The sequence below is a fragment of the Motacilla alba genome, chromosome 4 (assembly GCF_015832195.1).
Source record: "Motacilla alba alba isolate MOTALB_02 chromosome 4, Motacilla_alba_V1.0_pri, whole genome shotgun sequence".
NCBI classification, from domain to species: domain Eukaryota; kingdom Metazoa; phylum Chordata; class Aves; order Passeriformes; family Motacillidae; genus Motacilla; species Motacilla alba.
Window position 1 is genome coordinate 45,882,348 of NC_052019.1, and position 16,000 is coordinate 45,898,347.

General features: G+C 39.5%; 1 protein-coding gene across 2 annotated transcripts in view; it reads right to left on the reverse strand.

Annotated features, from left to right (window-relative positions):
* Positions 1 to 564: 564 nt before the first annotated feature.
* Positions 565 to 16,000, reverse strand: part of EGF (epidermal growth factor) — a 58,422-nt gene continuing 42,986 nt past the window's right edge. For both annotated transcript variants that reach the window (XM_038135956.1, XM_038135957.1), the window contains exons 20-25: positions 15,713 to 15,832; positions 13,415 to 13,565; positions 10,683 to 10,850; positions 7,790 to 7,892; positions 4,778 to 4,880; positions 565 to 3,335 (exon numbers count right to left, since the gene is read on the reverse strand). In XM_038135956.1, the coding sequence (XP_037991884.1) occupies positions 3,112 to 3,335; positions 4,778 to 4,880; positions 7,790 to 7,892; positions 10,683 to 10,850; positions 13,415 to 13,565; positions 15,713 to 15,832 (869 nt within the window). In that variant the 3' untranslated portion in view covers positions 565 to 3,111. The remainder of the gene's footprint in view (positions 3,336 to 4,777; positions 4,881 to 7,789; positions 7,893 to 10,682; positions 10,851 to 13,414; positions 13,566 to 15,712; positions 15,833 to 16,000) is intronic.

The following is a 16,000-nucleotide window of genomic DNA, read 5'->3' on the forward strand; positions in this document are numbered from 1 at the left end:
AAAAGTCGGAGTACACCAGTGGGATTTAAGATCAATGCTAAGTTTGTTACATACACAGAAATTCTAATAATTTTAAAAAGCATTTTGGATGAAGAAAGTTTAACAAAAAAAATCTGGGCAACCCCCAGGATTCAACTATTTTACTTCAACCAATGTGCATGTAAAGCCTGAATAGAAGATCTTGGCAACCAATTTGAAAACATATTCTGAAGCCATGGATAATATTTCCAGATTAATAAGTAGCTGCATTCCTAGGAGTCATTTAGATGTGAACAAAAAAAGATTATATGGATTTTATTGGTTTATGGAAAGATATAAATAAAATATAAATGAAAACTCACCATATTCAAGGTGGGAGCCAAGAGTGAGCTGCAGCAGATAATCCTCTTTAGCATGGATTCTCTGGGTGGAGAAGAAGAAACCCACAACACCAGCACGTGCTGCACCAACACATTCTAGACTGCAGCTGCATGAAACCAGTGGAGCTTTCAGCTTACCTGATGGGAGTCAACTGAAACCAGAATTGTGCACTCTCATCTCTTAAAACAAGAGGGACACCAGGGATTTTTGTCTGGTATTTTTTAAAATTTTATTTACAAATCAATAACTTTATAAACATACAAATAAACCAAATATATTAAATTTGTATTGAAATATCATTTCAAGTTTTTACACTAAATATTATTTTGAGTTTAGAGCTGAGTTAAGGAAACATTTAAAACTTCAAACACTCTAATTACAAAAACATATCAGCTTGGTTTCCCTATCTTATTCTGTAAAGAATACTATCTAATTTAAAGTTAGATCCTTGGAAGGAAAGCAAAGTAAACAAAAAATACCCAGGATAGAATAGCAAACTAATTTTTAAGGAGTCTGAAACATCTTTATTCCAGCAAGATTCAAAGTTACATATCTTTATTTCTTTTGATTGGGTAAGCTTCCAATGAAATGTTGACTGTCATTCAACACAACACTTGCATTTTAAGCACACAAACATACTTCACCAGAAAAACTCAAAGTGCAGGGATCAAAGTCTTTTTACTGGGAAGCTCTCATGGGAACAAAATGCTTTTTTGGACTGGGGCCTTTAGACCTGGACTCTCTTCACATTAAAATACAGAAGAATAGTGACTGAAAGACCAGGGAATCCAAACTAGATGCTTTGAACAATGTTAGTGAAATTAAACAATACCAAACTTAAAATCAAATCTATCAAATCCTAATGATTCAACACAGTTGTTGCCTGCTCCTGAACACAGTTTAATATGTCAACACCTCTCAACTATTTCTCTTTCTGTGGAAGTACCTTTGTTACCATTCACACAAGAGCATGAGTCTTCATGGCTAGTAGTTCCAACTAAGCTTTGAAAATTAGTATTTTACAAGTTTATTCTGAGTCCAGAATTGATGTGGTTAGAAAACAGAATCAACAATTCAAAATCACTTTAGAAGTTAAGTGACAACCCTCTACAAAACCAGGACTCAGTGTCATTACTGTTTCAACAACATAAAACAAAACTGACTTCACAAAGTTACTCCAGTGTGTAACCATTTTGGATAAGAAGTAAGAGCATTTCAAAACTCTTTCCCATATTGGCCTGCAGAGCTGGTGAAAAAAAACAAACAAACAACAAAAATGACAACATTCCATACCTTTCTGGCAGGATTCAAAAGGAACCCAGAAAAGCAGAATAGTAAACACAGAAATTAGTAATGTTTGCCACTATTATCCATCTAATGAATTACAAGGAACATTAGTGGTGGGCACTGTAGCAGAGTTTAAAGGTTACACCAGCAGGCTTCAAAAACAGAGGACTGAGAGATCCCCCACAAATAATAAAATCATTATTAGTAATTCAGCTGATGTTCAGGCATCTTCCAAAAGATTCTGAAAACAGCCTTAGGATGTCAAGACAAGTTGATGAAAATCACTTGATATCACAGAATGTTCTGAGTTGGAAGGGACCCACAAGGATCATCAAGCCCAACTCTGGAGTGAAAGGCTTGAAGGGATTGAAGCCACAACCTTGGTGTTATCAGCACCATGCTCACACCAACTGACCTCATCTCTGCATACTACAGAGCTTTGCAAGAGAGTAAATGACCTGATAGGTGTTAGAAATCCAGTTACAGGAAAAAATTTGTTCAGTTTTCCAATTGTTCCCTCAGATTCTACAGGCAGCACAAATCAGTTGAGTGGAAGTCAGTCTGAACTGAAGCGGCTTTTTTGTGGTTTTGTCCCACTTCTCCTGGTCTTTTGGAACAGCAATTGGCTGGACTTCTGTCCTCACACTGAGTTCTATATAATGGACCAGGTTTTGGTGCCAGGCACACCTTTATAAGACAAGGACAGCTCCAGCACATGCCTCTCTGCAGGGCTGAAGGCAGACAGAAACCCACTTCCTCAGCCCAGAAATAACCCTGTTATGCTCTGAAGGACCAGTGTACGCTGGGAAAAAAAAATGGAGGAAACACCTTTCCCCTCAAATGCTGCCCACCATTAATAACATGTGCCTGCAAAACATCCTCCAGAACACAAAACCTGAGAAATTCAAGATCCTATGTGGTGCTTGCTAGACACAAGAACATCTCAGGTGGAATCCAAGAAGTTGCACTGGTCTTTCAGCAGCACTGGGGAGAGGCATAAAGTGTCCATAAAAATTTTTTTATAGTAAGATCATTTTGAACTAATTTTTCTGCTTTATCCTCCATTCCTGTTTCTCTGCAGCTGTCCTTGTGTTCCACTTTCTAGGCAGTTTCTCAACTCAGTGTGTGTAAAGATCACGACTTGCAACGAGCTCCCTTAGAAAATACTTATCACTGATAAATCACCCACTTGACTCTCTTCCTCCCAGTGACTTTCAGCAGGCAGTTAATGAAGTGAGCAGCAGTGATACTTATACAGTACTCACTGCCAATATGTTGATCAGTAATTCTTCCAGGCAAAGATGACAGGGAAGGAGTGGCAAGGCCTTCTCTGTTTTGTTATGAATAATGGTGGGTTTTTTCTAAAGCAGGTTTTAATGGGAAAAAAAGGAGTGTTGCTTCAGTGTTTGTGAGTTCCCATCCTTTGCTGACTTCCTCCTTTTCCCGTTCAAACACAGACTGCTTCTAGTCTGGCTGCATCAGCAAGCTGGCTGGGTCAAGATTGCAAGGCTCCCTTTCTGGCAGGGGATTGGGATGGATGCTCCAGGGAGCCTGGGGAGAGCCCTTCACCGCTGCTGGGGACTGGAGCAATTTCTCACCAACAGGACCCTCTTTTCGGTGGCCTTGTTCTTTCTCCTCTTCTGCCAAAGTCTCTGCTGCTTTGTCACATGTTACAGGCTGCTCTTCCTCTGGAGAAAACAGATGTGTATTACTGAAAGCCATGTGAAAAGATTCACAGCAGCTAAGCTGAAAGAAATGTAGTAGCAGCTTTGAGAGAAGAAAGCTGTGAAAGAATGCACAGAATCAGGTTCAATACTAACAGAAGGACAAAAAAAACAGGCAAAGTCAAGAACTTGCATTGGATTTTAAGAAATTACTTGTCTTAGGCTAGATTCATGGCTTTCTCTTATAATACATAACAGAGAAAGGCATGCCAAGACTACCTGCCTGGCAAAATTAAAATCTCTGCTTTAAAGTCAAAAGATCTTAGAATTATTTACTTGCATGGCATAAGAACTTCCTTTACCATGTTAAAAAAAATACCAGATTATTTACTGATCTTGTTGTCCAAGAGAGTGGAACCACTTCTGCTAAAATTTTAATGAAAAAATCAGACACCTGTCATGGGAAATTTCTGTTCCATACCTGCATCTGATAAAGCTGTAAATGAAACCAGAGTCTCCTAATGGGAAACATCAGTCTTCCTTTGCTGGACAGTTAGGCTCTACACATGTTCCCAATATTAGTGCATCTAAGTAAATGTGAGGCACATTTTTTACTGATGAATAAAGTGACTACTCAGTGTATGTCTAAGGACAGGACTGGCAATTTTGAAAATCTTGCAAGATGCCTGGATGTTTGTATCCTCAAACATTTGTATTTGCATATTTCTAAGTGGCTGAGGCAAACTGGCTTCTCTAGTAACTTCTGCAATTAGGAAGTGTATATGATAAATAAAACAAATGTCTTAGGGTATTAGTCTTTCTCCATCAGTTGTCACCATCTGAGCCATTAACAGATCCAGTTGTCACCCAGAAGGCAGTAGTTCCTAAAATTCAGAGTGGTTCAGCTGGTAATTTGAGGGCCATGGAAGCCCATTCTGTGCTTCTGTGCCACCTGCTGCCTTTGGACCAGTGATAAGAGACATCTCCTCCCTTCGTCTCATCTTTGTTTAAGCACCAAACACTGCCCAAGCAGTCAAACACCTTGTTTAACACAAAAAGCAGAGCTGCAGTTGCTGCCACGGGGTGAAACCTGACTCCTCACACCTTTCCAGTTACCCTGCCTGAACGAATAAGGACTGCCAAAATGTACTGTTCCATGGACACCCATTCCCAAACAGTGTGATGAACATAACTTCACCTGCACAGCTCTGCAGGCCTATATTAATGCAAACATCTGATATTACTCTATCACAAGAATCCTCTGGCTTGTTCGGTGTGAAAGCACTGATGTAGTGTAGTTTCTCATTATTAATCTGCAAAATGTAGGTCTGAATGGTCTCTTCACATCAAAACAAACATGGGCTCTGCCAGAAATAAAATCTGGATTTCTCTGTCTCCTCTAGCAGCCACTGCTCCTGCTGGTACAAGGTGAGGAGAGATCTAATAAGGAAGGACATCCTACTCACCAGATTCTGAAGGACAGGCAGGATGAGGATCTGCTGTCTCACACTCAATTAGATCAACTGCTTTAGTCTCCAGAGAACTGTTACCCTCCTTAAAAACCGCAAACTGCAAATACATACAATATGCACAAAATATGCAGAGCCCAAATTAATAAAAAACAAATTGGTTTTCTGAAACCCAAGAGGGAAACTAAAAGGGCCACACACACCAACCACAGAACAGGGAAAAAGGTCATCCTGGCTTCTGGGATGACCCCTCCCCCTGCAGGTAATCAAACATTTGAGTTGATGACAGCCCCGATCTTTGGAAAGTGCACAGTCTCAGTCTAGCTAAGAATTACTCTCTTGCTTTGCAAATCAACATTTCCAATGGCAAGGACAAAAGTTCATGAAAATATAGTACTGAGAGCCATTTTTAAAGTATTGAAGATATCTGCAGGAATATAGACATCAGGAAACTCAGTCAAACACAGGCAAGGAAGAAAGCCTCCCTTCCTGGCTCTCAGCATCTCCTGCAGGATGTGGTTCCATCACGCCACAGTGACGGTGGAAGTCAGAAGATGAGACCCTCTGGGGAAACATGCTGAAAGGACCAGGGGTAAAACAGAAAAAAACGGGGTAGAGGAAAGCAATGTGAAGCACCATGATGAAATTGTACAGATGGAAAGATGAAAAACCCTTTAAAAGGGGAGGTTTAAAGAGCAGAGACAGGGAAGAAGACATCTGTAAATAAGATGTTCCAACCAAAGGACTGACAGATTCAGGGGTCCAGGTGGATAACTGGTGGATTTATGTGGATAGAATACACATGTAGCAGGTGCAGCTATTTAGGCATAGGTTCATTTATGTAAAATCTGTACTCTTACATCTGCTAACCCACATGTGACTGACCCCCAGCAGAGACTCAGCTACACACAGTTCTGCAAAATATATTCGACTGTGCAAAGCAAAACAGTTGGTGGATGAAAAATTTCAGAATAGCATCCAAATCCAGGCACATGCAGAAGTTTACCAAGGCTTACATATCAGCAGAACTAAGCCGGCCTGGCTTATGAAAATCTAATACGAACGTAAAAAAATATGCAGGCATACCCTCAGCTAATTGCACCCTCACCTGGCAGAAAAGAAATAAAGGGAAAAGTGAATGATGCTTGTTCAATTGGTAGATACAGTTTCAGTATCATGATACCTAACTTTCGATGTGTGTGATAGCACAAAACCTTGTTATCCTCTGCATCAACCCAGACAGGAAAGAACAAGCAAGTCTTTGCACTCCCTCTCAGCAGCCTCACAAATGAGCAGAGGCAGTGAGGACCACTAAATGAGTGAAATTCATGAGTTCCTTACAATTACTGCATACACAAGATACAATCCCAATATGAAGTCCTTTGTTAAGATCATTAACATTGTGTAGCTCAATAGTACCCAAAACCTTAAAAGTTGAGAAGCTATAGTTTTCTGTCCCTGATGCAGTAAAACCTTTTTTTTTTTTTCATTAAACTCTCCAATAACCTGCTTGAAGTGAATAGCACAAATGGACATCTTCCTGCAGATTTTTGGCAGCTCTAGATGTTCTAACCTGAGTGCATGCAAGCATGAAGCCCTGGTGAACTTAATGATCAATGGCTATATCAGCACAGAGAAAATCACATGCATGAAACCACAGCAATCGTTACTGAGTAAGCACCAGTAATTAGCAAAGGGTCAGTGATTTCCTCTTCCAGTGTGCAACAAGCCATTGCAATAAATTACTTTATTAATGTACACAAGGTCTCCTGGTGCATAGTGAAATGTAACTCAAATGTATAACAGATGTAAAAGCTTGATTTGTTTTTGTTGATTCAGTCCATCGCTTAGCTGTTTAGTTACCTTCTATTCAGCAAAAATGTCACTGGTGACCAGCATTAACTGCAGGGTCAGCAGAAGGTGGGGACAGAGCTGATGGGCTGCAGGCCTCATAGAGCACTGCTCCCAAGCAGTGAACTCTTCTCAGTCCCAACAAATGTTTCTGCTTTTCTCAACTTCAGGTATTTTACAAACTGCGGATTTTACTTCTGCTGTGGACAAATTATGGCATTGCCATGACTCAGCTCATATTCCGTCCAATACCTGAAGAAAAGGTGCTGATAATTAAATGTGCGTAAGGGTATGCAGTTGACCAGCTAAGGAACAATATGCCATAACCAGGGTCGAGTCTATTCAGTACTACCAGCGTATGTTTGACAGTGTGCTTCAGTGGCTACCCACTCACAAGTCCTGCCAGACACTCTCACTAAAGCATTTGCAAGGCCATTCTAAGAGTCTCAGACTGAGCACAGAAGCAGACACAGATGCCAATTATGTCCCTTGACAGCTTCAAGTTCCAACTGCAATCACCCAGCAGTGTAATATTATTCTAATGCCAGTCAGAACCAGATCCTCAAACCAGATTTGATAGGGCTAAACACAGCTTCAAAAATGACAACAGCCACAGGCCTGTACAACCAGACCATGTCGGCATTCTTACCTACACCACTGTAAAATTGGAAATTTATATATCCTACCAAGCTGCCTGATAAAATCCTGGTTGTTTTTCTTCACAAGGCAGCAGCTTCTAATACAAGACATTTAATTTCATCAAGCCTCAAAATAGAGTTTAACATCTCATGTAGCACACACAATACTTGGCTTCCAAGAGGGCTTTTTTGCAGAGGGCATACTTTCCTGTGAAAATAACTTTGTGATATGCCATGTCATCACATTGCCATTTCCTTAATTTAGAACACAGTTCCCCAACTGTTGTGTTCAAAGCTAACAATAACACTGGCTAATGGTTGCAATACATCCAGGCAGCTGTGAACTTTGAGGGATAACAATGAGGTAAGATGAACTAGGGTTCACAGCAAAGCACTTGATGACTCTAGCAGTTATTTAATGTATTTAAGATGTGAATTATTTGATGGATAATCTCAAGTGGATCCCTAACACTCTTTGATCCTTCCTGATTCCCTCTCCACTCCACATTAATATGGTTACCAGAGAGTTGTTGCCAGTAGGTGTTACGCTCTCGTTGTCAGCGCGGCTGCTGGCAGCTCTTATCGCCTCTGCACAGAGATTCTTCTTATACAAATTCTGACTTCTGCAACAGAACAAAAGCTGAAGCCAATTATTTTGCTTTGAGAGGAACAGATGCTTTTTTCACACATTATTTTATCAGTATTCACAGAAGTACGTATATTTTGTTTTCTCTCACTGGTTTGTGTATTGCGATCCATTACCACGCAGTGGTTAAAACAAATAGCTTGTCAGAAAAAGAAGTCAGTAAGAAGCGTACAAATGCTTGTTTCAATGTGCCATCTGTAAAGGGTCATTCATTGGAATGAACAATAGGCCTCATAATTTTAACTAGACCCTTCCATTTTCTCACATTATTCTATTTATAATACATTTATCTTACAAAGGTTTGTTTCAGCCAATGCAATGAAGAGTGTTTGTGGGTGAAGCTCAGAACTAAAAAGCTGACTGTATTTTTGTACACTGTTGGTAGCTACAATTATGAAAGTCACTTTTGTATGCACCAGCATCATTTCTGCAAAGCAACAGTTTCAGAAGTTACTATGAAATAAACAAACTGAAAGTCTCAAAAAGCTTGGAAATAAGCTCTTCTAGGAAAAGTTCATGACCCATAGAATTGGCTTTCGGGGAAAAAGCTATGAGTAAAATCTGGAGCTAGAAAAGGTATAATAATCAGCTCTAAGAGGCCACTTCCATTAATTCAAAGACTGTTATTTTTGCAGTTAAACAGCAATCACTTATAAGGCAGTATTAAAAGCCCATATAGGCCCAAAGAAAAAAATTTATTTTACTTCTCTTGAGATCCAAATCAGTATATCTTTATTCACTTTACAAACATATTTTTGCCCTTCTAAGCATCATCTAAAAAAATTAATGTTGTAGTCTTCAAATTCTGGAAGCCTTAGTTTATGACATCTTTTCGCTTGATCTATTTTAACTAAAATTTAGTAGATATTTACCAACAAAAATAGGAATTTTCGTTTTACTTAGGAATTTTCCTTTTATTTCTACATAGCTTTTATATACTGACTGTGAAAGGTCATGTGGCGTAATTATCATATATTGCTCCCTTCATGAAAATACAACGTAAATAAATTTTGCTTTGTGTGGCCTTTGGTCAATTGAGGTGAAGGAATTGCAGGTGTTGAATCTATGATTCAGGTTTGGCTTTTTTTTTTTTTGTGGAAAAGAGTTGCTTCTTTTCTTTCCAAGAAAGATAAGAAAATTGACATGCTATACAGTCAGACTGCATAAACCTAACATTAAGAATCACAGAGTTCTCTTCAGCAGACAACAGTGATTGAACAAGCCAACACAACACTTCAGCACGCTCGGCCTTCAGTTCCCACATTTTCAAATTGGCAGGTGTAGACCTCCAGCTTCATTTCCTTCAATTGAAAGGAGATTGGCATCTCCTTTTTGCAAGGGAAGGAACAGGACTATTAAAGACTTAATCGGTACATTTTGAAATACAGTAGATTATCTGAAAAAGTGGTATAGCAATTTCAACCCAAATACTGGTTCCCAGACTCCAGTTAAATAGGGATTTTAGATCAGCGGTTTAATTTTGATCTAGTTATACTAGTAATTGCTGCAGTTCAAACTCAGTCAAGTGTGTAATTGAAAACCTGTTGTTGTGGTAAATAGTTATATTGATCAAAAGCATTTGGCAAGAAAGAAACATAAATCTGGGAGAAATTACAAAAGAGAGAGGAAGGGAAGAAATTTAATATTTTCATCCCTTTAAACAAATCATATTCTGTCTATTTTCTGTAAGACAACATATGAAATAAATCATATTCTGTCTATTTTTTGTAAGACAATATATTAAATATATGAAAAATATAAGAATCTCACAATTTTTCTGTTCTTTATATATCCACAGATTGAAATCAGAAGCCCAGGTTATGAGGAAAAAAACAGGCTGCACTTAGCTTTAATTCTGGACCCCTATTACTAATAAATAGAAAATAAGAAATGTTGCTTCTTCCCTACTCTTATGGACTAAATATGCCAAGAACCATTAGATAAGAATGAAAAACACTAGCTTGCATAGTTAACTTCTTTTGTAGTTTAACTTTTTATGTCTAGGAGAGTCTAATTTTAAAATGGACCTAAACCACAAACAAAAATCCTGCATTTAAATCAGCCTCTGAGAACAGCTGTCTGCCAAGGTCATGGCCAAAAGACTCTAGCTTAAATGCTTAATACTTTCCAGTCTAAGGGACACCGATGACATTTAATTTCACATCAGACTGGGTTCTTAAATAGTGACCGTTGGAATTCTTTTTTGCCACAGGAAGAATCCCAAATCTGCACAATTCATTACAGCCATGGAAAATGCCAGGGAGTACTTTTACAGCAGATGTGCTTAGACTCACTTCCCTGATTTTATTCTCTCTACTGCCAGGAAAAACTGTTTCCATGTTCACTGCTGGAAGCATCATTCTAAGTTTGCCTTGGGAAGGTTAGCAGGCAAAGAAATTTTCAGGTGGAATTCTACACTCCATGGGAAACAAAAGCCAACTCATTGAATAGCTGGCAGAGTAGTGCCAACCCATAGCATGAGAGTTTCAGACATCTAGAGCTGTGAAGGGAAATGCAGGAAGAAGTAAATGGTGCTGAGCTCTAATAAGGTCTATTCTCCTTCCCTCCAGACATGCTTGCTCACTAACACCGACGTGAGTTCTGCGGGCAAGGGACTTGCCAGAACTTTCTGCATTATTCCCAGAGCCAGTTCCCGGAAAGGAAAAGCACAGGAACTCCCATCAGCTGAGGAGCAGCTGACGCTCTCAGCCCCAGCACTCCGTGAAAGCAGCAGCAGCAGCAGCGGGGCCGTGCTGGGCGGCAGTACCTGCGGCAGTAGGCAGCCAGGGCGGCCAGCAGCAGCAGCAGCAGGGCCAGCCCGGCGGCGCCCGCGGTGATGGCGATGCTCCGCGCCTTCGCCCGGCCGGCGCGCTGCTGCTCCCACCACTCCAGGTCGCTGAACTGGCAGCGCTCCCCCACGTAGCCCGTCACACAGCTGCCAAGGAAAGAGAGAGGGCACACGCTGAGCGGCGGCAGGGCACGGCCCCAGACCGCCGCCTCTGTCACCTTGCATCCGTTCACCACTGATCACCACTATAGAAACATCTGGCTCGCTTTAGCATGGGGAAGACAAAATCATTTTAAAGGTATGCGGTTGAAACCTGGAGAATCCAGTATTAAAAGTCTTTTTATTTTTCTTTTTTTTCTCCTTTTTTTTTTTTTTACTGTTATTTTTAACTGGTATTGAATTGCCTTTAGAATTATACAGAGAGGTTGTCATTACCAGATACCTATGGGTTAAAAAAGTAGGAAAAAAAGTTTCTTAAATCCTGTAAATCCTGCTGTGTGATTAGTGTTTCCCTAGGATTTTCCATTAAACTTCTTTCAGCAGCAAGATTCCCTTTCTTTAAAGTAGGCAGGACAGGACCGACTTGTATTTTCAGAGTGACTTAAGAGAATCAAATTTTAATCAGAATTTTACTGTAAAATTAAAGATGAATGAAAGTGTTTAAAAAAACCAATGCATAAGAAACATCTTCATTTAGAGATATCTTCAAAACTTACTTTGAATATATTCTTCTTCTGTAGCCAGTTTGTGTTTATTTGTTTGGTTTTAACATTGTAAAACCCAACATAGAAATATCGTATCGATGCATGAAACCCTCAAATCAAAATCACTAGAAAGTGATAGATACATCAAAAATTAATCTCAGCCTAGTTTTACTACACAAGGCAAGACATAGATAATAAATGGAAAAAATGAAAAGTCTATTCAGTTCATAACAATTTCTCAGCAATGTAGGCTCAACTCATCACAATTCTAATTGACCTAATTTCACTCAAGTCCAAGAGCTAGTCAGATGAGGATTTGACCTGCAGCAGCTTTTATCTAATGTCATAAAAATGTTATATGAGTATTCATTATTAACTCAGGCACAAGCACTCTCATTCTGTTAAAATTTAGAATATGTGTGCACTGGTAGGCAGAAAAAAAATGCTATTTTTTTATGTTAAATTACAATGAATTTCAAACATGCTGTCAGATCTACTTTCTAGCATATGATCTTTTATTAATTAAAATACAAATCACACTTGGTATGTGATTTTTGCTGGATAACATTTTTCCATTCCTCCCCTTCTGTAGCCAATAAATCAGAGCCTACATGAATGAATGCTGCCATCTAGTGAGGATTCAGCGGGGACAGAGTCCAGCAACGCCCACACACAAACCCCAACAGCATGGCTGAGCATTGATGCTCTTAAATTTTTTAACTGTTACCATTTCCAAAACTGAAAACTATGTACATTTCAATTCTCATTATGCACTAACACCTAAAAAATAAAAGGAAAAAAAAAAAAAAAAAAAAAGGTGATCCAAATTGAAAGTTCTGCAGGTTTAGACTCTTTGAGAGAAGAAACTTCTGAGGTGGAAAAAGATAGTTTACTATGCCTCTAAAAGTTACACTAAAAATTCAAATCCAGGGATAGGTACTCCAAAAAGTACCAGAGATGACCATGGGTCTGTCTCCTGTAATGTCTTTGCCCAAGGGCTTTGCTGAGCTCAAGAGATCCACAGCACAAAGCATTGACTTCATTCCCATATATGCTCGTGAGACACATTCCTTTCATATTCTTACAGGTACAGAGGTCTGTAGGCAGGGGAGACAACTCATACTTCAAAATAGGAAAGCCTGAGACACAGAGAGATTTTCCTAGCCTGGAACAGCATCCACGCCCTGTACAGGTCCTCATTTACCACCTGTGACCCCAGGGGAGGAGACAGGCAATGGATTTGTCCCATTGTAAAGATTTTATGCTTGATTTTGAAGAAAGATTCTGAGAACAGCTTCAAATATAATCAGGTTACACACTTAAATGCCAGCACTAAATGTTTTGAAGAAATTATTACCCCATGGGACTAGGTTGTCACATTTACCAAATCAAGGCTGACTTCTGGAGAGATGAGATTCTCCTTGCTTTCATCAAAACCTACTTTTGGGGAACCCAGACTAAGGCTTCACAAAAATATTGACAGGGTTAAAAATATTGACAAGGGAAATAGGTCTCAAATTTGAGGTCTCATTGTAACTCCTCCTGTTTTTAAGAGAGCAATTATATCCTACCCATTTCTGCCTTTCTCTTATGGAAGATGATGACACCAGAAGATTGCTCCCTGGCCCCAGTCGGAGAAAGCAAGACAGAGGTGTCTTCTTCCATCCCAGTGAAGCAAGGCCAACAAGGAGGTGCAAGTGAGCAGGACATGTACAGGAGACAGAGAAGGCACCTCTTTCAAGCCATTTAACAACTTACCTCCCATTTCCAAAGTAAAGAATCAATTGCTCAGGGAGCAAATCCAATCCTACCATTAATTGCAATGGAGTGGCCTGCACCGAAAATTACACTGATCACTTCCAGGAAAGAGGAGATTCGAATGCTAATGAGTGACATGAGTGATGAACAATCATTCGTGGACAAACTCTTCACAGCCTGCAGTAAACTGAGGGTAGCATTCCAAGGGTGCCATTCCTCAGAAGAGAAAATACAAATTTCTGTACTTACTTGCAGGCATAGTCTTGTAGGTCAGAAACATAATTGCACACTCCACCATGGAGGCAGTATGACTCGTACGAAGGAGGACATCCTACAACATCACCTTGCACAGCCTTTGTAGTGTACTCATTGCTGACAGCAGCTGGGGAAGCAGTAGACTCTGAAACAGATGGTTTCACAAGGACATCTCAAACCTTTGGCCTCATTGGCAACACAATCTTATGAAAGAGTTCCAGAACTTCAAGGTACTAAACTAGATTAAAATATCCAATTTCTATTAATTACTTGGTTTTACCTATTTTATTATGTTTTTATCAAATTTAGGCAAGCAGAAATATAGATCAAATTACTAAATATGATATATTAATATAGAAATATTATATATATAATTATTTCTTTATTAACATAAATTATTATTTGTAAATATTACTATAGTTATATATTATGTGTGCTTTATTATTTATAATTATCAATTAGAAATATATAACTATTAATAGATCATATTATTGATATGATACAATAATATATTAATATAGTAATATAATATATAAATATATAGAAATTTTAGATTTACAGTGAAAGACCTTCAGTGATTGACTGAGTTCTGTGTGTTTAGACATAAGTCCAGCCTTGAAGAAAAACTGCACCAACTGTCTAGGTGCTTACTCTGAAATGATTTTTGCAACTTCTGCTGCTTTGACATATGATAAATCTCTACTTGCATAAATTACCAGGGTGAGAGGCAGAGGTGAAGGGTGACTATATTTCATGCACTTGGATCTGAGACTCAGAAGCTTTCACAAGACACTTATTCTTATGCAGATTGTTTCTACTCTGCTGCCGTTCAGTTAATTGCACCTATGTGTGACACCAGATCACATTTTTTACTGTTTCAGGCCAGCTCAGGTACAGATAAGAGTGCCACTGGGGGAGCAGGGAGCCCTATGGCTCTGCCAAAGCGTTCTGCAGCCTGCTCTGAATCACACATGCTGCCACCTACACACCCATCCAAACTAGCTGGTTTTAAAGGTAGCACTAATATCTCTGCACAGCATGACCACAGTGCAGACATGCCCTTACAGAAAAGGAGTGCTTTCATGCCTACTTTGATGCTACAACAAACCTGTAGGTCAGAACAAAACAGCTACATGGCAAAGAATTTCCGACAGTATGGATTAGCAGAGGCACACCTAATCATTCTCATACAATCATGGGGTCAGTTCTATGACTCACACCAGTTTTATTGCCACATGACCTTCAATGACATTTGGGTTTTAAAATTTCATTTGCAGGAGGACTGCCATGAATGGAAAGGGATGAGTGATTGTAGTGAACCCCAGGTGTGCATTCATTCAGCAAAGAAAATTTCATCTTGATAAAAGAGCTTATTAGGCAAAGAGCTAAAACACTGTGTTAACATCTATAAAGACACGGGATCAGATTGACACATGAGGGACCCAAGAAATATTACTTCCATGTCATGCATCATTTAAAATCATCATTTCCTGAGTGACACCTGAAACTACTGAAAGATTAAGTGACTGAAATGGGAGTGGGAATCCTGATAGGTGCCCTATTTAGGAAAGCCGTAATTTCCTTGTTTTTCTGAAGAAATAGCTCTGTGACAATGTCCCTCCATCATCAGAAAGTCACTCCATCTGCAGTAAAATTCACCCTTAACAAGTGGGCTGACACAGAGTAAAAGAATGAGTCAGTCTCATTTTCAGAGACTGCTGCTACCTCATTGAGGTGCCAAAACGAAGGTCAGACAGTCACTAGTGCTGAACTTGTAGCAGTTCCCTTCAGTAAATTGATAATCAGATTTTCTAAGGAGTTTCAGAGCTCTTTTGAACAATTAGTGACTGGAACTGAAAGACAAGCTTATACTGAAGAATCAAATGGCACTTAAATCATGTGCATTTCCTCTGCTAGCCTTCTGCAAAGCAACAGACGGCACAGGGCGTTTGAAAAATGGCGCAGACTGAAATTACCCTCAAAAAATGTTACTTCTAAGGAGCATTTACTTCTGCTGTAGATTGTAAATGACATTTGATAGATCTGTTGGTGCATTTAGACAGTAAAAAATTTACATTGAACCTTAATGTAGATATTTCCTTACTAAACTTGGATCTGTTCTCCTTAGTCCACCACAAAACAGCCTCCTAAAGGCAATGCTAAACGGATCCACAGTCTTGTCAGGATGTTACTATACAGGGATCCTTTAGTTTCCAGGTACAACAATTTATCCAAGGACACAGCTCTTCATTTCGGGCCACTTTGTTTTATTTGCTCACTCCGTTTACTCACTGCAACCGACGCCAGTTCCGGAAGCAGGATCAGCACACGAGCAAGTGAAGTTTCCTTCTGTATTTGTGCAGGTCATGTTCTCTCCACAGGTGTGGGACCCCGTCTGGCACTCATCAATATCTGTCACCCAAACAGTCTGCAGTTAGAGGAATGAAATGCCTCAGAGCATCGGCTAAAAGGGCAGCAGTAGCAGCACTGCGCTCCCCAGGCAGTGGGGAAAAACTCCAGAGACATCTCCCTCTGCAAATTTGCCTTCATGGAAAGCCTAATGGAAAAGCAACCAGCATC